Source organism: Hemicordylus capensis, chromosome 3 (genome assembly GCF_027244095.1).
Source record: "Hemicordylus capensis ecotype Gifberg chromosome 3, rHemCap1.1.pri, whole genome shotgun sequence".
NCBI classification, from domain to species: domain Eukaryota; kingdom Metazoa; phylum Chordata; class Lepidosauria; order Squamata; family Cordylidae; genus Hemicordylus; species Hemicordylus capensis.
The window spans coordinates 34149799-34173068 of NC_069659.1; the positions used below are offsets into that span (position 1 = coordinate 34149799).

Genomic DNA, 23270 nt, shown 5'->3' on the forward strand with positions numbered 1-23270 from the left:
GCTGACAGCTCCTTCCTGTGAGCTGTATTATTATTTATTTATTCTTATTTGGTGGTCCAGAGAGTAAAGCACTTAGGAACATAGGAAGCTGCCTTATACCAAGTCAGGCCATTGATCTGCTTAGCTCAGTATTGTCTACACTGGCTGGTAGTGGCTTCTCCAAGATTACAGGCAAGAGTCTCTCTTAGCCTTATCTGGAGATGCCAGGGAGGGAACATGGAACCTTTTCCCCCCAAAGCAGCCCCATCCCCTAAGGAAATATCTTACAGTGCTCACATGTGGTATCCCATACAAATGCAAACCAGGGCCAACTTTGCTTTGCAAAGGGGACAATTCATGCTTACTGCCAAAAGACCAGCTTGTCTCCTAAGGAGTAAAAATGGCCATGTCACTCACTCGTCCTTGAAATCCTTCTCAGTGTTGAACCAGCAAGTGCATAGACAGAAAGGATGCTTTCTTAATGGGTTAGTGTTTACTTTTGTCAGACACTAGAGAGAAGACCTCAAGATTCTCAGTCACTCACATTCTCAATCAAATCCAATTAAGTCCGTGAAGTGCCTCACACATAGTAAAGTCAGGGCGTAGCAAGGTTGAAGTGGGCCCAGAGACAAGATTTTAAAATGGGCCCTCCCTCACTGAAACTCAGCTCATGAAGTAAAGAAATCTTAAATGAGGCTGAATAGTGGTAACTAACAAAAAGCATAGTAAAATTTATTCCACAATAGAACATCATCCTACATTATTTTTTAAAAGGTTTTGTAAATTGTCAATGATGCAAGTCATTTAATGGTACTATAGAAAGACATGCTGTTCTGGTAGCTCCAGGTCTTAACACTCACATCAATTTCGGAGGATGAATACAACTGAAGGAAGCCCGGGATGGTGCGCAGCTGGGGGAGTCTGTCATGTGACTCTGGGGGGCCCCCCCAAAGCAGTGGGCCCCCAGACAACTGTCTCCCCTTGCCCTATTATAGTTACGCCCCTGAAAGTCATCTTCAGTGTTACTCCTCACAGCAGCTCTGACTAAGATTGGGAGAATCCATTCATCTGGCTTAGAGTCCGTATAGGATGTTCTATGACACCACACTGTTAAAGAATAGTCAGTACAACAGGGTGATATGTAGTGCAGAGTTTTCAATCCTAATAGCAGAAAACACCAAAAATGTTTCCATTGCACTGGGAATGGATCAAGAAGAAATTTACAGCAGTTAATATATTTGAAATAATCATGTTGTTGCAGGCTTCCTTTTAAACATATTAATTTAATATTACAATGTTGGCATTTGGAAGGACTACCACAGCTGAAGTCACAGACTTCTTCCAGATCATATTGCTAGCTGTGTATGAATCCCAACAGCAGCTTTAGCAACAGTTTTGGGAGAAAGCTATTTAGGTACTCTATATATTTTTCTGAATTTTTAGGTCCCTTAAAAGAACAGGACCAGAATGGAAAGGCATTTGTCCATATCATTTAAAAAGCCCTACTTAAGTGAATGGCATTTACAATACTGCTTTTAGAATTGCATTGTGAAATGTGAAGCAAGATGGCAAGAAATGAGAATAGATTTGAAGCTTATGCACTGCAGAAGTGTAGCAACAGCATGTCAGAGCAGATTTACACACTACTACACTGACTTCTGTTCCACTAAGTTAGGATATTGATGTCATCTGAGAACATGGAAGACGACTGTTAGGATGGCTGCTTATGCTGGTATGGAAATGCCATGTTGGCATTCATATTGGGTCAGGAACATGAGTTGACACCAGTTTAAGAAGCCAGAAAATGAATACTTTAAACTGAAACCAGCTTTAACGTAGTACAGAAAACCAAAATCTGACTGGACTGCAGGACCAGCTGCAGACTGGACCATCAGTGATCCATGGTCTGGTTTTAAAGCAATCAGCTTCTATAATTTAGATTTGGCTGTCATTGTGATTTGTCACGTTTTCTACCAGAACTGCTCAAAGCAACGTCCAATCAGTAAAAACTATTGAATTAGTACCTTTCTTGCTGCTGGTTTTATGAAACCTACTGGACTGGATGTGTATTTGCCGTTTCCCCCCATCTGATTGCGTTACTTTTTTTTAAAAAAAATGTCCTATTATTGGGATATTGTTATTGATTTAATTTGATTTTTTATAAGCCACTTCAAGCTACTCATTAAAGGACATGGAATAGATTAAAAGATAATTTTTTTAAAAAAAATCAACCAATTTGTGTTCTGGAGCTCAAAATAAATCAATGCTAACATCTTCTCCAAAATGTATTTCTTAACTCAATCTTTGAAGCAACTCTACTAACCCCATTAACCTCAGCACAACTCATTTCATTGTGAATTATTCTCCATGATTTGGAGCAACAACATATTGGGGCTATTCTCACGATTAACAAAAATCGGGAGAGCCTAGCACTAGGAGAGCCTAGCCCGATTTTTGTTAATCGTCAGAACCACCGGGCTTGGCTGCGAGCCTAGTGGTTCTAGAGCGGGTAACCCGCTCTGGAACCCCTGGTAAAAAGCAGGTATGCGGAGCGAGCACTCCGCAAACCTGCTTTTTACAATTGTGAGTAGCCTTTGCGCTGCACCTACTCATGAGTAGACCCCCGGCCGGGAGGCGAAAAGCCGCTCCTGGCTCGGGGGTCTCCCCAGTATGCCCTGCGCACTCGTGCAGGGCATACTGGGGCTTGCAGGGGCCATGCAGCCCCCGAGCTCCCCAGCCCCCGCTGACTCTTTCTCAGAGCCAGCAATCGTGTGGGTGGCCGATCCAGCCACCCAGGGCTCCCTCTCCACTCGTGAGTGGGGAGAGTGGGCTTAGCCCGCTCTCCCCGCTCACGAAGAAAGGATCCCTGCTCACCCGAAGGAAGGATCATGAGACCCGGCTCATTCACTTCTATAGGGAACACCTATAGGGAAGCAATAATTATTCATAACAAGAACAGCATCCTTGTGAACAAGCAAACTTGTCAGTGAGGTAAAGCTGACTATGTGGGGTGAGGAGGCAAAAGTTCATGGGGGCAGCCATGTTTATTCATATGTCTGCACTGTTTCTGTATTAAACTTGAAGGGTTCTATTACGCAATCAAAAACGGGACATGGGTGAAAGAAGCAGTATCCTTCCCCCTTATACACACTACTACTCTGTGACCAGTTATTTCAAGCACTTTTCTCGCAACCTGGAGCTTTTCCAAATGGTGACTGAACCCAGCTTGGCTACACTTAGGCTGGGGCTAAAGGGGTTCATACCAGGGAACCATTTACAGCAACATCAGAATGGCGACTGAAGGTGCCGTTCATACAGACAATTGCATTATTCAGCTTTGCTCCTGGTAATTTGCAGTTCTGCGCATTATATGTATCCTTTAAAAAGGAGCATTTTGGTGCAGTGCTCAAAATGGATTAACTTTAGGCACTTCCTACCTCTGTAAAATCACCTTCTGGGAAAGCTCCTGGCTCACTTCTGGTATGAGAGCTAGGCTGGGGAAAAGGTTATGAAAGTGAGAGAGCACAAGGAGATTCAGTAATCCAAAAACCTTCAGTTTAAAATGAGAGTTAAGATGCTTTACATTTTCACTCGTGCCTAAAAAGAATGGAAATGTGCATGAACCAGTTCGCAGGCCATGTTACAGGCCTGTAAACCGGCTCACAAGTGGCCTGGTCCGGCGGTCCGATGCCAGGTGGGGTGGGGTGGGGGTCGTACTTACCCCTCCCGCCGCTTTCTCCCCCCTCTGGCGCTCCAGTTTTGGGTAAAGATTTCAGGGCGGCAGCATTTCTCCCTGCCGCCCTTGCCCCCTTGTTGTCTGCCAAAAGCGGAAGTATCTTCCGCGCATGCGCCCGCCGCTGACACACGCGCACACAGTGGCGGCAGACACATGAGCGGAAGGTACTTCCGCTTTTGGCAGACAACAAAGGGGCAGGGGCAAGAGGGAGGAACGCTGCCGCCCTGAAATCTTTACCCAAAACTGGAGCGACGGAGGGGGAAAAGCAGCGGGAGGGATAAGTACAACACACACAACCCGCCCTTAAAGCACCCCCCCACCTGGCGTCGGACCACGCCTCCGTGGTCCGTGCACATCACTAATGGAAATTAGAAGTTAAGGTGCCCATCTTAACTTCAGTGCCATATAAGCTGTAAAGAATGTGTAGAGTCTGGTATATTTATTTAACATATTTCTATACTGCCCACAACCTGCGTCCCTGGGCGGTTTACAGTTAAAATAGTTTAAACATCAATTAAACAATTAAAATCATTCAAACATTAAAGTCATTTTAAAAACCCAACATTAAAATACTGAAACTATAAATCTAATTAAAAGCCTGGGTGAATATGTGTGTCTTCAGTGCCCTTTTAAAAATTGCCAGAGATGGGGAGGCTCTTATTTCAACAGAGAGCGTGTTCCAAAATCCAGAGGCAGCAATGGAGAAGGCCAGCTCCTGAGTGGCCGCCAAACGAGTTGGCAGCAACCACAGACGAACCTCTCCAGATGATCTTAACAGGTGACGGGGCTCATGGTAAATACAACGTTCTCTTAAATACTCAGGGTCTATGCTGTTTAGGGCTTTATAGGCGAAAACCAGCACCTTCTATTTTGCCCGGAAACATATCGGCAGCCAGTGTAGTTCTTTCAACACAGGAGTAATATGGTCTCTCCTAGATGACCCAGAGACCAACCTGGCTGCTGCATTCTGGACCAACAGCAGTTTCTGGACTACATACAAAGGCAGCTCCACATAGAGCGCATTGCAGTAATCCAGCCTGGAAGTTACCAGCATATGTACCACCATTTTTAGGTTGTTCATCTCAAGAAACAGAAGCAGCTGGCGTATCAGATGAAGCTGATAAAAAGCACCTCTAGCCAATGCCTCAACCTGGGACACCAGGGAGAGGTATGGATCCAGAAGCACCCCCAGACTGCATATCTGTTCCTTCCAGGGAAGTGTGACCCAATGCAGAACAAGCAGAACAAACTTATCTCCCGAGTTTCGACTCCGCACAATGAGTACCACCGTCATATCTGGATTCAGTCTCAGTTTGTTATCCCTCATCCAGCTGATTACCTCCAGACAGGCAGTTTGTTATCTGCATAACCTTTAGGGAGTTTATGCCTTCTCTTAATAACGCTGACATGGAGAAATAGATTTGGGTGCCATCAGCATACTGATAACATTGCCCACCAAATCTCATGATGATCTCTCTCAGCAGTTTCATGTAGATGTTAAACAACATTGGAGACAGTATGGAGCCCTGAGGGACACCATAGGCAAGTTCAGATTTTGAACAACAACTGTCTCCAAGGGACACTGTCTGGAATCTGCCTGTGAGGTAGGAGCAGAACCATTGCAAAGCAGTGCCTCCCACCCCCAACCTCCTCAGACGTTCCAGAAGGATACTATGGTCAATAATATCGAAGGCCGCCGAGAGATCCAAAAGAACCAACAGAGTCAAACCTCCTGTGTCAATTCCCAATTGGAGATCATCCATCAGGCCGACCAAGGCTGTCTCCACCCCATAGCCAGCCCGAAAGCCAGTGTGAAATGGGTCTAGATAATCAGTTTCCTCCAAGACTGCCTGGAACTGGGGGGCCACCACCTTCTGTTCTCAATCACCTTGCCCAGCCATGGAAGGTTGGAGACAGGCCTGTAGTTGCTTAACTCTGAGGGATCCAAGGCAGGCTTCTTCAGAAGCGGTCTAATGATTGCCCCCTTAAGACAGGAAGACATCCTGCCCTCCCTCAGAGATGCATTTATAATCGCAACCAAGCCCTTTACAACTAGGGATGTGCACGAACCAGTTCGGAGGCCATGTCGGAGGCCTCCGAACCGGTTCGAAGCCGGACCGGTCCGGCACCGAGGGGGGGTCTACCTTTAAGGGCGGGGGGGTAGAACTTACCCCTCCCGTCGCTCTTCCCCCTCTGGCGCCGCAGTTTAAAGCAAAGTTTTGGGGGCAGCAGCGTTCCTCGCTGGCGCCCCTGCCCCCGTCGTTGCCCGGAAGTCTCCGGAAGAGCAGCACGCATGCGCACTGCATACATCACACGCAGCATGCATGTGATGTATGCAGCGCGCGCGCACATGGCGGCGACAGGCGCGTGCGCGCCACCACGCGCGCATGCATGCTGCTCTTATGGAGACTTCCGAGCAACGATGGGGGCAGGGGTGGCAGCGAGGAATGCTGCCGCCCCAAAAACTTCGCTTTAAACTGCAGCGCCAGAGGGGGAAGAGCGACGGGAGGGGTAAGTTCTACCCCCCCGCCCTTAAAGGTAGACCCCCCCTCAGTCCGGTGCATGTCCGGACCGATGCACATCCCTAGCTACAACAGCCTCCCTGTCAGATAATATAAGCTATGCTGGGCAAGGATCAAGATGACAGGTGGTAGGCCACACCATTCCAAGCCACTTGTCCACATCCTCAGGAGTCAAACTGAAACTGATCCAGAATCATCACATAAGAGGAGCTGCTGGACATCTCGGCATCAGATACTCTATTGTGGTAGTTTCGATCCAAGTCAGCCCGAATATGAGAGATTTTCTCCACACAACAAACTCATTAAAAACAGCATAGCATGGGAACCATTTATTCAGTATAAGATACTGCAGGGTTTGGTACCTCATCTGAGATTCGGCTTTTCCTTGTAGAGGAAATTAATGCAGATAGTAAGAATATCATTTTTGTTATCTTTTAGTTCTGCAGTGTGGCGGGGGAAGAGACATGTCAGTTGAAGGAATTCAGGTTGATGTATACAGACTGGATTGAGAACTTTGTATTTGCTGGGTTCGATTATCTTGTCCCCCCCCCCCGCTTTTTATGTTTCTCTGTTTATATCTTTGACAAAACAATAAAAATAATACTTTTAAAAAAAAAAAAAGTCACAGCAAGTAATTGCTAGTTCCAAGTACTAGGAATTGCTGGACTGGGAACTCATCTTTTGATCTGGATGGCCCTAATTAGTGAGTTAATGCCAGAGAACACATAGCTGTGGGAAACACTGAAATGTGATTACATTTCACAACAAGTGATTACAGCTAGAAGCCCAGAAGGAGGAGGATCAGTTTGTCTTTACACTCTATCAAAGAATTATCAACGCTTCAGAGACAGGATTCTTGAAGGGTAAATTTACTTCTGTTTAAAGGATTATTTTCATAATTGTTTCATTCGGCACAAATGTGATAAGTATGCCTGGAGCACTCTGAATGCAACAGGAAACAAAAACGAAACATGAAAATCAATATTTCTCTTTCTGACCTTTTCACCTTGTTCTTCTGGCTAGAATGAAAATAACATTGTTTAGAAGAGTTCCTCATATTACGTACCATACAACTTTGCTTTCTCTCTCTTTTTCAGTATCTACTAGAGCACGACCCATCTTTTCTCATAGGAAGGTTTACTTGCCAGTATTTTTAATGCCACTGCATCAGAGTCATTTTGATACTAGCAGAAAAACCATGGCCTAAAAAACTGGGAGCACATGTGAGGGAGTTGAAAAATAAAATTATACATACACCAACAAGTCTCCATGCTTCACTAATAACCGCATACTGGAGCCGGTTCAGAGCAAACCCGTCTATCTCTTTCGTCAGTCTAACTGGTGACTGTCCGATCTTCTTCATCAGAGCATAGGTTTTCTCCACTGTACCAGGGTCTGTTTCTGGGTGGGGAACCAATTCAACCAGAGGTACGTAGTATGGTGGGTTTACCTGGACACAATATTAAGGAAGAAAATACATTAATGAACAAATTGGGTGAGTTTATTCATTATTTATTTAGTGCATTTATTTACCGCCCTATACAAAAGTCCCTGGGCGGTTCACAGGAAGCCATTGTTTCCTGCCACAGGAAAAAGCCTTTAAGATTCCTGGGTTGCATACTCCCCTCCTCTCCACTTTTACATATGAGAGGAGAGTGAGAGCTTTTGCTTTCAGTCTGAAGTAAATCACAGTTCCATATCATGTACCAACATGTCATTCAAACCACAGTTACATAATAAACCAGAATCTGAAACCACAATTTAATCCTGGTTTGCTTTACTAAACTGTGCTATGAATAAAACACAGTTCCCAGAGTTACAAATGTAGATCATTACATCAAACCAACATTTACTTCAAACTGAAAGCCGAAGCTTCGTTCTCCTCTTCTCATACACAAAATAGAAGGGGAAAGTGTGTACAGGAGCCGGTGGTTCTTCTGGACTCATTCTTTACATCTGAAGCTGCCCATTGTTAAGGTCAGTGAATCTAGTTTAAGATCACCACAAAGGAACTGAAGCAGGCTTCCCTAAGGTGTGCAATTCATAGAGGAAGGGACAATTTTTTCTCTGCCCCCATCACAAGCACAGTTTTGGCATGTATTGACTGGAAGACCCTTCCACTTCCCAGTCAATAAAACACAGCTGCCTATATGCATCCTTAACACAGACTATCGAGAATTATCACCAACTTTCATTCATTCAACATATTTGTATACTGCCTAAACTCTAGGCAGTTTACGGCAATAAAGCAAACCAAGACATTTTAAACAATTAACACATATAAAATAGATTAAAATACCCACAAAACCTTCCAAATAACTAAAAGTTTGGCTGAAGAGATGCGTCTTTGTTTCCTAAAAGTTGTTTCATTAAGGGGATAGAATTGTCTGAGATTGTATATAGGGTGGTATATAAACTAGGGATGTGCACGGAACCACGGAGGCGCAGTCCGGTGCTGGCGGGGGTCTCCCTTTAAGGGTGTGGGGGGGTTGCACTTACCCCTCCCGCTGCTTTTAACCCGCCGGCGCTCTGTTTCTGTGAAAGGTTTTGGGGGCGACAGCGTTCCTCCCTGCCACCCCCTGCCCCCGTTCTTGTCTGGAAATACGAGGTAACGAGCGCACGCGCGCCCACTGCACACATCACACACTGCGTGCGCACGCAGCATGTGAAATGCGCAGCGGGCGAGTGCACGCGCACTCGTTACTTCGGGTATTTCTGGACAAGAACGGGGGCAGGGGCAGCAGGGAGGAACGTTGCCGCCCCCAAAACTTTTCACAGAAACAGAGCGCCGGTGGGGGGAAAGCGGCAGGAGAGATAAGTGCAAACCGCCCCCCCTTAAAGGGAGACCCCTGCCGATGCCAGACCAGCCTAATTTTGAACTGGTTTGGAGGCCTCTATAATGGCCTCCAGACCAGTCCGTGCACATCCCTAATATAAACGTGACAAATAAAATAAGCAATAAAATAGTCTGTACCACCACAGATTTAATGCAAAGGGATACTTTATAAGCAACCTCAACATCAAAAATGGCACTCTTGGAAAACTTACATACATTTTTCATGAGACACACACAAGAGGTAGTTTCAAACAAGTTATTCCCCACCACCCCAAACTAAGGCTTGAACACAGCAAATTTCCAATATATCTTGAAATACTTACAGGATGTGCTACTATACATTGTTTAATATGCTTCAGTCCAGTGAACAGTTTTGTAGGCAAAAGGCAGGAAGTCGAGCTGCTTAGAATAACACTGTTACAGACAACAACATCTAACTGGCCAAAAATCTTCTTTTTCAGTTCCAGGTTCTCAGGTGTACACTCCTGAAACAGAATTTTTTTAAAATAAGTGACTAAAATATTATAGGAGACCTTTAACTGACATCAATTTCCACACATGTATTTGTTTTCCAAAGCAGTTTATGAAACTAGCAAAGAAACAGCTACCAATGTCATTTTTTAACATTTTAAAATGTTGAAGCTGTAAGGTAAGGAGGGGCGATAGTTGTAATTAACAACATTTATATCCCACCCTTCCTCCAAGGAGCCCAGAGCGGTGTACATGGTTATGTTTATCCTTACATAAGGATAATGTATAGGCTGTATGTATAATACATAGGCTGGGAGATATGTGACTGGTCCAGAGTCACCCAGTGAGTTTCATGGCTGGATGTGTATTTGAACTCAGGTCTCCCCGGTCCTAGTCCAGCACCCTAATCACTACACCACACTGGCTCCATTCAGAAGTAGATCACATACCTTGCATACAGAAGGTCCCAGGTTCGATCCCTAGCACCCCCAGACAGACCTGGGAAAAACTCTGTCCAAAGCCTCAGAAAGCCGCTACTAGTCAGTGTGAACAATATGCAGCTAGATGGACTAATGGTCTGACTCAGTAAAAGGCAGCTTCATATGTTCATGGAACCACCTAATGGCGCAGCAGAGAAATGACTTGAACAGCAAGCCAGAGGTTGCTGGTTCAAATCCCTGCTGGTACCTATATCAGGAAGCAGCGATATAGGAAGATGCTGAAAGTAGTGATATGCCCGGACCGATCCGGAGGCCATTCTACAGGCCTCCGGACTGGTCCGAACATGGGCGGTTCGGGTGGATTGGGGTGGGGGGGTTCCTTTAAGGGCGGGAGAGGGCTTACTTACCCCTCCCGCCGCTTTCCCCCCTCTGGCTCACATATTTTCTGTAGTAATTGGGGCGGCAGGATACCTCCCTGCTGCCCCTTCCCCTGCTTGGCTGCAAAAGAAGGCTTCTAAAAGCCTTTTGCAGCCAAGTGGGGGAAGGGGCGGCAGGAAGGTATCCTGCCTCCCCGATTACTACAGAAAATATGTGAGCCAGAGGGGGGAAAGCAGAGGGAGGGATAAGTAAACCCTCTCCCACCCTTAAAGGAACCCCCCACCCCAGTGCCGGGCCGCAGCTCCGCGGTTCCGTGCACACCCCTAGCTGAAAAGCATCCTCTCATACTGTGTGGGAGATGGCAATGGTAAACCCCTCCTGTTTTCTACCAAAGAGAAACCACAGGGCTCTGTGGTTGCCAGGAGTCGACACTGACTCGGCGAAACACTTTACCTCACATATTCATAGACAGCAACTTCTTAAGCCTTGGTGAGAAGAAGCCTTGCCCGCTATAGATGCGGATACTGGTGCTGCTTGGCAGCATACTTCCTGGGAGAACACAAGAAAACTGGGAAGAGTCTTTAACATCACACACACCCTTGCATCTTTCTTAACTACCCCACTACTGAGAAGCAAACCAGTAGCCATGCTCCATCTGGCCTGGGTGAGGAGAAGCCTTGTCCTCTATAGAGGTTACATGGGTGTTGCCTGGCAGCACACTTCCTGGGGGCGGGGCTGCTATTTTCTCTGGGCTTGCCATGGCCAACAGCCGCAGCAGAAGCAGCACAAAACACCAGAAAGCCGTACAGAGACTAATGTTACACCAGCCCAACATCTCTTGTCAGTAGGGCTGCTAAGATGGAAGTCATGCTTCACTTGTTGCTGTGTATCTTGTTGTTGGGGTTTGGTGGCTCCAGTCAAAGCAAATGGCCATGCCTGCTCCCACCTGTGTAGTACTCAGGCCTGCTCTCCAGCCAGCAAGAGGGAACTACAGATGAGGCAGTGTCCGAAAACAGAGAGTGGGTCCAATCAAGACTCCATCATCAAGGTGATAAGAGATGCTCATATGGGGTTTCCCCAACACCTGCAGTCTCACAGGAGAAGGAACTCCTGTTATGCGAGGGATCCTCTCCCTGGGAGATTTCTAGCAGTTGTCAGACCTATTTAAACAAGAGGCCGATTGTGATTAAGGGTGAGCAGCATGGCAGGTGCCTAGCATCCAGTGAGGCATTACGTCTGAGGAAAATGCCTGGAGGAAGACACTCACAGGGCTTGCAGTGGTTAAAGTGCCTGAACTTCCTTGCTGCCCCCGCCTCACCCATACTGGGCCAGGGAAAGGCCTACTAAAACCCGAGCAACAGGAGTGGCATTATATTGTTTTAATGTTCTGAAAGCTGCCCTGGAGATCATTTGAACAGTGAGTTAAGAGTCTTTAAAATATATATATAGTTTGGGATGAGCAAAAGGATTTACTTCATAAGAACACAAGAAAAGCCCTGCTATATCAGGCCCAAGGCCCATCCAATCCAGCATCCTGTTTCCCACAGTGGCCCACCAGATGCCTCTGAGAAGCCTACAGGCAAGAGGTGAGGGCATACCCTCTCTCCTGCTGTTGCTCCCCTGCAACTGGTATTCAGAGGCACCTTGCCTAGGAGGCTGGAGATGACCTATAGCCACCAAACTAGTAGCCATTGATAGGTCTGCATGAATTTGTTCAAGCCCCATTTAAAGCCACCCAAGCTAGTGGCCATCACATTCTGTGGCAGAGAATCCCATTGATTAACTATGTGCTGTATGAAAAAGTACTTCCTTTTGTCGGTCCTAAATTTCTTGGCAATCAGTTTCATGGGATTACAACTGGTTCTAGTGTTGTGAGAAAGGGAGGAAAAATTATTTGTCCACTCTCTCTACTCCATGCATAATTTTATACACCTCTATTATGTCTCCCTGTAATCGCACCTTTTCCGAACTAAAAAGCTGTAAGCCTTGCCACATAAGGAAGATGCTCCAGGCCCCTGATCATCTTGGTTGCCCTCTTCTGTACCTTTTCCAGTTCTACAATGTCCTTCTTAAGATATGATGACCAGAACTACACACAGTACTCCAAATGTGGCTGCACCATAGATTTGTATAAGGGCATTATAATTGCCCTTATAATTTAGGCAATTATAATTACGGCCTGTAATTTCCGGGATCCCTTTTTGAAAATCAGTGTTACATTAGCTGTTTTCCATTTTTCTGGTACAGTGCCTGATTGTAGGGACAAGCTACATATTTTTGCTAGATTATCAGCAATTTCACATTTGAATTCTTTCTGAACTCTTGGGTGGATGACATCTGTCCCTGGAGATTTGTTAATGTTTAGTTTTTCAAAAGAATTTAGAACATCCTCTCTCGTCACCTCAAATTGGCCCAGTTCTTCAGCCTCCAAGCCCAAGAAGCTCAGTTCCAGAGAAATATGTGGTCAGTATCCTCTGCCATGAAGACAGATGCAAAGAACTCATTCAGTTTCTCTGCTATCTCCTTATTCTCCTTAATAATCCCTTTCACACCCTCATAATCTAAGGGTCCAACCGCCTCCCTGGCAGGTTTTCAGCTTCTAATTAAAGAAGTTTTTGTTATTCCCTTTGACACTTCTAGCTATATGTTCCTCAAACTCTCTTTTTCATCCATTCTTATCTCCTTGCATTTCTTTTGCCAGAGTCTATATTCCTGTCTGTTCTCTTCATTTGGCAGGACTTCCATTTTCTGAAGCAAGACTTCTTCCCTCTTACAGCTTCCCTGACTTTACCTGATGGCCACATTGGTGTCCTCCAGAACTTAGTGGTACCTTTCCTCCTTCTTGATATACATTCCAACTGCTTCAATTACTGTGGAAGATATATTGTGTCTATCATTCTCCATGAGAATGATACACTATTGCTCTTTACTGCTGCCCAAATAGAAACACCTTAACTGTGGAAAGTTGTGGTTGAAACCTTTATAGATCTCAGGATACCAAATACATCTGGGACAACAAGCCTACAGAAAAAACTAACCCACTCAATAAAATCATCTAGAGGTCTGTGTATCCATAAACCTTTCAGACAATTTGCTTTGAACTATCTAGGACAGCCATTCTGTGCATCCTATTAATGATGCAATATGTAACTCTTTGGATACAACCTTTTTCTCTTTTGTCCAATGTTACTGTTTACATATAAAAATAAAAAACTTTTCATAAAATAGGTTTGGATTTGTTTGGTTTTTTAAAAGAGTTTTCATTGCCTGAGCTCCATATTAATTTAATTGTAAACCTCCCTGAGCCATTTCGGAAGGGCGGTATATAAATCAAATAAATAAATAAATAAATAAATAATCCTTTGCTTAAGCATAAGGACTCTCACAAACATGTTCCACACAAGGCTGGTGACTTCTCAGTTAACTGGCGTGCTTTTTAAATTTGTACTTTAAAGCTTGCATGAATTAATCATCCTAGTCAACTGCCTAAAAGCCTCATTAAAAGCAATTTCTATATTAGGGACCCAGCTATCTATAGGTAAATGGAAATATATTTTCTCCTTCATCTTCTCTATTTTGCATTTTAAATATGTCTATCAAATTTTATTACCATATCATTATTTAATAAATTGTTCATTAGTTCATAGATGTGTCTGAAATACGAACATATTATGGACATTGTACACATACTTTAAAAAATAAATAAAGCACAGAGAAGAAACCAATTGCTGGTTTGGCATTAAATGGAATTTTACTGAGTTTTTAAAGTCACAAAATTGGTACAATTCAGAGCAACAAACAAAGCTATTTTGGAACAGCAGAGGCAACTGTAACGCATCCCCATACCGGTGCAAAACAATGCTTTGCTCGTAATTCCTGGATCAGTTCAGTTTGCAACCTTTAAATATTTTCCTTTAACAAAGTCACAAGGCTCTGAGAACTCTGTAGATACTTGTTCAAACTAATAAAAGAGCAGCACTGAATAGTTTTATTGTAAGATTCTTCACCTGAAACCCAAAGCTTTCTTTCAGATCAGATGATAATCACACAGAGGTGAAGCTCAACACTCTTGGAAACTCAAACCGACAATGATTATGCAAGGCCTCTGAAGGGACCATTTGCTAAGGGCTTCTTTGATAGTGGCACAATTGTATTCAATTTGTTGGACTGGCGCAATAAAAGTTTCTGTCCTTGTCAAGCATGCATTTATTTTCTTAGTTAGGGGAGACTGAATACCTGAAGAACAGAGGGGAAATTAAGCTTTAAACCAACTATTAATCAGGGGCTTCATCACTTGCTCAGAACTACAAAGCCCAGAGAAATGCTGAAGCTATTCAGTTCACCCTGAGAAAAAGGAGATCAAACATGAAATGGATAGGGGCGGGCACAGGACTGAAATTCAGCTCACCACAGTAAGTACACCTGAGTGAATTTTAAAGGACACTGTATATTCCTGGGCCCATTTCTGTTTTGGTGCAGATCACACTTCTCATTTGCACCAAACACAGTGAGACCTTATTCGAAAACTCCAACACCTGAATAAGACTACTGTAACCTGACTTTTAACTTAATTGAACCATCTCTTGTAAAAGCCTGATTATGACATGCCAATTTGTTGGTTTTTAACAACTTACTATTGAGAGCGTGACTTAAAGGGCTTCTGTTTTTATATGAGAGTCCTATTCTCCCCAAGTTTAGCAAATAAATTCAGACAATTCAGAGTAAAACCCAGAAGCACATAGTGTCCCTGGAGGTCCCAACATGAGTTGTGTGGCAACTCCCAATGACCTCATTTAAGGTTGAATTGGTGTGGATTCCTTGGATATCCTATACTTACACTAAGAAAAATTAAAAAGTGATTGTTCCAGTCTTCACATGTATGTTTCGCACTGTACCTTTCAACGCAATGTTACATTCTGTAAGGCATTATATAATCTTTAGGTAGTCATTACGCATTAACTAAGATTCCATTACTGAGCATCTTCTCAGATAGAGAAAAGGAGAAAAGGTCCTGGGGACAGAATGTTCAACTCAAAGGCAGTTCACCCATTCAAAGTTTGGTGTGGCCAATCATGTGTATGAGATATGAGTGTATATAATTTCAGATCCTGGTTTGTTGGCTCCAAACCAACCATGGCTGGAGCCTAGCCCTAGCTTTGTGGAATGCCCTCCCCAAGAAAGGCCATGAGCACCTGCCACTGTCAGGAGTCCTGTAAAAGCCTCTCACTAAGAACACTTTCTGAAACTTCATCAATTTTGCTTTTTAGTTGAAATTAATGCATTCTAGTTTATTTACATTTTTCTAATTGGAATAGTACTTCACCTTTATGTTGACTGGTTGTGCAAAATACATTACAAAGCATGCTTTAACAACAAATGTGTTTTAGTGCATTAGTTTTAGCCATCTTATTTATTTATTATTTCTCTGTGTAAACCGCCTTGAGCCATTTTTGGAAGGGCGGTACAGAAATCGAATTAATAAATAACAACAACAACAACAATATAAACCGCCCAGAGACAAAAGTTTGGGGTGGTGTACAAATTTGATAAATAAAATAAAATAAAATAAAATAAAATTTTAAAACATGTATTTTAGGTAATATTTTAATACATAAAAGAAAAAATCTATGTGGATATCTTTATGACGGTGCAGAAGTTTATAAAACGTACTCCGAGGCTGTCTCTAAGTTCTAAATCTCAGAAATGAATGTGCTTCAAAATAGGTTATTAATCTCACAGGCTCCTGTAGCAATAAACTGTCAGTAATCACATCTAGACTAGACCTTAGCAAAGACAACAACTATTGATCTCAAGAGTCAAGGATTAAGAAACTCCATTAGATAGTTTCAGAATTGTTAGAAGGGTTCTGTGCACCTATACAAGGGTATAGTGTTCAATCAGACATGTGATTTTCGCTAAATATAGCCTTATTTTAAAACTGCATATATAGAGATAAAAACAAAGCTGAAGTTATTGCCCCATTATCTAAGTACTAGAAGACAGGTCTGTATCAAATAAAGAATACATGAAGAACTTTCAGTTTGGCCATAGTAAAAAGAAGAACTCCTTGTGGAAACAAACTGGCATGGAGTGGAGCTCTTGAAGCACTAACAAGGTAACTTCATCCCTACTTGTACCAGTTAACAGCTGTATTCTGCACCAATTACAGTTTCCAGACAGTCTTCAAAGGCAGCCCCATATAAAGCACATTACAGTAATCTAACCTGGATTAATGGGTATGGACAACTGTACTTAAATCATGTTTTTCGAAGTCATTTCGATATGCATAGCTGATATGCTAAATGCTGTTAAGAGAATAGTCTGTTTGGGGGCTCCCAGAAGCATCCCTACATGTGATTTGGAACTACAGGCTTGTAGTTTCCATTTTGACTCAAGGGACTGGGCTCACCATTTGCCTACATGGGTTAACTCCCAAGAATAAGCCACTTAGCATTTAGCATGGGAAGGCAACTCCAGGTCAAGCCTAGCCCGCTTGATGAGAATTATTTCTCATGCCCCCTCTCTGTTCATGCACAGAGGTGGTTGCTGAGTAGACCAGAATTAAGGAGAAGCCTTTTCTCTGAAAGGAGCAGCCGAAACTCATCTCAGTGTTGGCACAAAAGATTAACCTTCTAAACTAATCACCTTCACAGGAACAGCAGAAAAGATAGCAACAAGCTCTTCTCTCTAACAGGGGTGTCGCTATAATTGAGCAGATGGGTTCAAAGAATCCGGGCCTCCCAGCTCCTGAGGGCCCCCAGCTCCTCCCCTCCCTATTTTCTTCATTATCTCCCTCTGAGGGACCTCCAGGGAGAGGGGCGAACATGGGCCCCCTCTCCACTAGCTACGCCCCTGCTCTCTAACAATTATGTTAACGGTTGGCTTGAAGCATGGGAAACATGCTCATTATGGTAAAGAAATAAGTTCTCTTCTGCCCAGAAGGTCTTCCTGACAGAAAATAAGCTCCAAGGCTGCCGATTCAAAATGTCTAAACCTTTTCACTTCATTGCGTTCTAGAGCACACCCACCTAGAATTGTACAAAATGTATTCTTTTGTCCGTCACAGATGTCACCCTCATCAGCAACAAGCTGTGATCAGCATTTGGCCCCAAGGCAGACTTCTGCCTATTTGTATTCACAGACACAATCAAGCAGTCTCTCTCTTCTCTGGATTCACCTGCTGCATGTACATGTATATGGGCACCATCTATTCCATCTGGCTGTGCCTTGGCCCTCGTGCCCGTCCCACTTTCCGCCTCCAGGTTGGCCCTGTCTCCAGTAGGGATGTGCACGAACCTGTTAAGAGGCCCTTTTACGGGCCTCTGAACAGGTTCAAACACTGGGGTGGGGTGGGGGGGTCGAAGTTTGAGGCCTGGGTGCCGCTTTAAGGGTGGGGGAGGGTGCACTTACCCCTCCCCACCACTTTTCCCCCACCGGCGCTCATTGCTATTAAAAGCCTTCAGGGCAGCAGCGTATCTCCCTGCCGCCCCTTCTCCCTCCTCGACTGGAAGTGGCCGGAAGTACTGGGTGTGCGTGCGTTTTAAAAACTTTTGTAAGTTTAAAAAACACAAACACATTTAATTAATGTCAAAGGAATGGGAATGAGAATTGGCAGGGATGTTCTCCAAAGACTACTCCATGGAGAAAAGTACAACAATTTGTTCATTGCAACCCTAACACTTATCCCAACCCTTTGCTCTGTGCAAAAGTGACTGCAGTTTTACTATAATTGTTTGAGGGTCGGAATAAAGAACAAATGATAACTCACAGAAAGCTGTAAGTGCAGTTATCTCTATCACTAGGGCGGTCGGCATTGCCAAAAACCACTATGAGCATTTGTCCCCTGAGAGGGAACTGATGGCCAAAATTTGTGGGGCCTGGCCAATGGACTAATACTTCACCTGCCTGGCCCACTACATGCGATAAAGACATGCACACACACACACACATGTATGTCTGTATGAACTTCCTCTTGTACATATTAGAGATGTGCACGAAACCGGGTGTGGGAGGGTACACTTGCCCCTCCCCCCACTCCCCCCCCCCATCAGCACTGGAGTTTTGTAAAATCTTTCGGGGCAGCAGCATACCTCCCTGCCGTCCCTTCTTCTTCGGCCAGAAGTACGGGGCACTCACACGTGATCACTGTTGGAAGTGAAGGATTTTGCGCTGTCTCATGTCTCACTGACAGAGGCAGACAGACTAGTGAGTCAGAGGGCTAGAGAGGTCAATACACTGGTCATCCCTTCTCTACTGCTCTGACACTATCCCTTTGGTATGTAGATTGCTACTCTTAGGGACTGACTTCCTTCCTTTCTGCCTGGCCACCTCCTCTTCCTTCTCTTCTCTTTCCTTTCTTCTCCCTTGCAACATGCAAGCTCCTCTCTTTCCCTGCACCATGTGTGCAGAGATGCATCCATGTGCATCCAGCTAGCTAGCTAGATTGGAGATACTATCTAGAATGGAGTTCACTAATAAATACTCCTATGTTGATTTGAAACCATGAACTGGCTCCAAGTTATTTTACTCTTAGCATACACGCATGCCTGGGCAGACTCCGCTGTGTTGTGCCTCTGTGCACTCTGTTATATTAGAAAGGTATCTCTTACCAGAGAGAATTCCCAACAATCACAACATGTGATCTTTTGGCTGAAGAAGAATGGGTGGCAGGAAGGTATGCTGCTGCCCCGAAGGATTTTACAAGACTCCAGCACCGGCAGGGGGAGGGTTAAGTGCACTCTCCCCCACCCTTAAAGTCCTACACCTCACCCCCGCCAAATGTTCGTACCGGCCAGTGTTCGAACCTATTTGGAGGCCCGTAACAAAATACAAAGATCTACACATTGAAATTGAAAGGCTGTGGCAGAGAAAGACCAAAATAATCCCAGTGGTAATTGGCACCCTGGGTGCTGTTCCAAAAGACCTTGAAGAGCACCTCAACACCATAGGAGCCACAGAAATCACCATCAGCCAATTACAAAAAGCAGCTTTACTGGGAACAGCCTATATTCTGCGACGATATCTATAACAACTGACAATAAAATTCTGGCATCCCAGGTCCTTGGGAAGGACTCGATGTCTGGATAAAACAAACCAGTCAATAACACCTGTCTGACTGTGTAAACAAGAAATAATAATAATAATAATTTGCATTGCATCTTCCCTTCTCAATGTGTAATTCCATCAGCTGATGCAGGCAGGCTACTCAGCAAGGCCAGTCAACTAAGACAGACTAAGAAAAAAATGATGCCAACTCCACTACATATCTCCAAATCCTTGAATGGGACAAGCCTTGGAGAACATAATACAGATATTCTCCGATCACCACTTCAACTATTGATGGGCCTGTATGGGCCACAGATGTTCCCATGAAAGGGATAGGAGTGGGCCACAAACCATGGGCATTTGAAAGTTCTCAGAAAGCTGCAAATGCTTATACCACCAATAGCCTTTGGATGGATAGGGTGGTATAGAAATGTAATGAATAAAATAAACAAACAAATAATCAGGCCTTACATTGGGAAACACTGATCTTTAGGGTAAGAAAAGTAGGGCTGCCTACATGGTTTATGATGAGATCATTTGGAAATGGATTACATTTCCTGAACTGACTTAAGCAACAAGGTACAATTCTCTTAATACCAAAAAGCATGTCTTCAGTATAACAGGCAAGTGCTAACCTGTATTCATTTGAAGCCTTTTTTGCATGTCTAATGCATATAATTTTACTTGATAGAAAATGTACTAAGGCAAGTTGTGCAGCTATCAAATACAGTACAAAAACAAATGGTTGTATTAAAGAAGGAATTAAGAGTTAGAAGTTGGAAGCTACCAAAAGGCCAGTTTTCAAAGGTAGCCCAATTTTCGAGGCATGTTTTCGACCAATTATTTGAAGATCTACAGCCTAAGGCACTGTACAATCACTGAAAATATTTGAGATGCAAGTACGACAATGGAAAGAAATACACCTGCCTGGAGGGAGCAACGGCTTATTAAGGGATCACGTACTGCGCTAAGCTTGCATAAGCAATATGCCAGACAAGTGCTATCAAGTACAGAAGGCATACTACCAAATTTAAGCTTGCAGCATTAATAGGAACATGAATCCTTTGTCTTCATGAAACCATCTCCTGAGAAGGTACTCCATGTGACAGGTGGGGGGAAGTTATGCGAGAAGGCCCTAGAGTAAAGTTGATCCCACAGGAGCTGCTGCAGTTGCGTAGGAAGGGAGACAAAAGTGTGGAGACTTTGCTGTGCCATGGACAGGAAGGAGAAAACTGCTTTCTTCCCAACCTGCTCCATTAATTCCTTTGCTTCCAGGAAGGGCTGGATGAAGATGTTAGGGCAGAGAAATGGGGAGAGGTTCAGTTCCTTCTTCCCATCCAAGCAATATCTCATGCAGATTATACCATAGGCGGAACGGGGGGGGGCAGGCAGGGCACGTGCCCTAGGTGCCACTGAGGTGGGGGCGCCATGCCAGTTCCTGCCACCCCCCACCCCATTGCCCACCTGCCCAGCCCCAGGGCCCCTCAGCCACTTGCCTCCAGCTCCGGCCTAGGATCGGCGAGGCCTAGGATCGGAGCAGCCTGCAAACTGCAGAGCTCTTCTCTCCCCACCTCTCAGCTGATCGGCGGGTGGGCGGGGCTTACAGAGAGGCCTCCATGTAGGCCTCCCTGAAGCCTGTACTCAGCAGGCCAAGCAAGCCAGGAAGGAAGAAGCAGGTAGAGTTATCTGCAGCAGCAGACACTCTGCCCAGACCATCCAGCACAGCTTTTGCCAGGTAGGCTGTGAATTCCTTTTTGTGGTACCCCCACCCCTATAGGAATCTGCTTGCCATAGGGCTTTGATATGGGGGGTGGGGCGAGACTGAAAAATCTCTGAATATTTAATTTAAAACAGACTGAAAAATGTGCTGGCTTTAAAAAAAACTATCTAAAAAGGCCTATAAGTAGCTTGTTTCAGGGCAGAAAATTACAAAAACTTCTGGAACAAGTATATTTTATTTATTTTCATTCATTCATTCATAAATGCACTTATATTCAAGTTGTTTTGCAACCCAGAAGGTCTGAGTGAGAACTGTGAAGCATGTGTTGTGCTTTTATTTTTCTTGTGTGTGAGCTGCTCCCCAATAACTTGCAGGGACTTCAGGGTAAATCTGGCCAACATGTGAATGCAGCACCTCCATTCCAGAGGAGATGTGTGTTAAAGGGCTTTAAAAGCCTCGTGTGAAAAACCTTGACTGAATTTGTTCAGAATTCTGAGAAAACAAACATAGGCTCACCCTGCATGGTTGAAAGTCTCCTTTGCTAATCCGCAGTGAGGGGGCCATTTTAATAATTAGCATTGCTAGTGTGTTCTAGGCATTAAAAGTAGCACAAATATATAGTACTCAATGTATATTACTATATACTGTGAAGTGTGCATGTGTGTATTCAGTGAAATGTATTTCCAGGCAGCATACTTATTTTGAAATATCAGACTTAAATCCTTGGGGGCCTGGGGTGTGCGGAGGCCCTGGACTTTGAGGGGCTGGGGGCCCATTTTAAAACCTCATCTTGGCCCATTCCAACCTTGCTATGCCCCTGGCGGTCACTACACATGGGTTTCTGCACAACACCTTCACAGAAGAAACTTCCATGTAGAAAATGTGTCTCTTGTAAATTGACTCTGAATTTTCCATCCATGACTGGGATATCTGAGAGTTAGAGTCAATAATAAAAGAACAGCACACTGCTTGTGACAGTAAGGGGCAAATTACAATGATTTCTTAGTCTGGCAGGGGCTGGTTTTGGCCCTGGCAGAACTTGGCTGTCTGCTCCTGTTGCAAATTCCTCTGTCTAGTGTGGCAAACGAATGTATCCTCCTCCCTCTTGGTGTCAAAGTAAGCACTAGTGTGGTGAATGCACATATACCCCATCATGAGCCAACAGTCATCATAAGACAAAGGCTGGCAGGAACCATTCACTGGTTTATACACACATACATATATATACACACACACACACACCCCACCACCTTCTTCTTCCCCTATTTTGCTAGTGGCTATTTGGGCAGGTGATCCTCTAGAACAAAGTCGTATTTTTTAAAGAATGAGAGGAGACAGAGAAAATGACACTTGGAATCCTCGCATAACTCCTGACTGTTGTTCTAAGTCTTTTACAGAGATGGCTCATGTTTTCAGGTTTTGATCAACAACCATGTCTAGATGGTACAGTGTTCCTTTTAACAGGGATTTCCAGATATTGTTGATTACAAGTCCCATCATTCCTGTTTGGACAGGGGCGCAATTTCAGTGCTTGCCCTAGGCGCTATTTTCCCTAGTTACGCCTTATACAAACTGATTATTGTCTTGATTATACAAACTGCTGGTGTGTGGCAGGTGGGAGAGACACTCCTCAAATTGTGCCAAATGTGCCTTAGAAGAAACAGACTCTTCTTCGCCCAGGGCTACTGCCTTCAATGGGCCAGTTCATTTTCAGATATATTCTTGCAATGCTTCAGGAATTCCTTTGAATCAATAGATTCCAATCAGTGGTAGCAAGCATGAATTGTCCTCTTTGCCAAGCAGGGTCTGCCTTGGCTTGCATTTGAATGGGAGACTACATGCATGAGCACTGTAAGATATTCCCTTCAGGGCAGACCTGCTCAACACAACCCCCCCCAGCTGATTTTGGACTACAACTCCCATATTCCCCAGCCACAATGGCCAATAGCCAGGGATAATGGGAGCTGTAAGCCAACATCTGCAGGAGGGCCGAAGTTGAGCAGGTATGGGGCCGCTCTGGGAAGAGCAGAAGGTTCCAAGTTCGCTCCCTGGCATCTTCAGATAGGGCTGAGAGAGAGACTTCTGCCTGCAACCTTAGAGAAGCCACTGCCTGTCTGTGTACACATAATACCGAGCTAGAGGG

General features: G+C 44.4%; 1 protein-coding gene across 1 annotated transcript in view; it reads right to left on the bottom strand.

The window, feature by feature from the left end:
* CRYL1 (crystallin lambda 1) overlaps nucleotides 1-23270 on the bottom strand; it is a 73203-nt gene that overhangs the window by 19122 nt on the left and 30811 nt on the right. Inside the window, exons 4-5 of the mRNA XM_053312396.1 lie at nucleotides 9397-9558; nucleotides 7493-7687 (exon numbers count right to left, since the gene is read on the bottom strand). Coding sequence (XP_053168371.1) covers nucleotides 7493-7687; nucleotides 9397-9558 — 357 coding nt within the window. The remainder of the gene's footprint in view (nucleotides 1-7492; nucleotides 7688-9396; nucleotides 9559-23270) is intronic.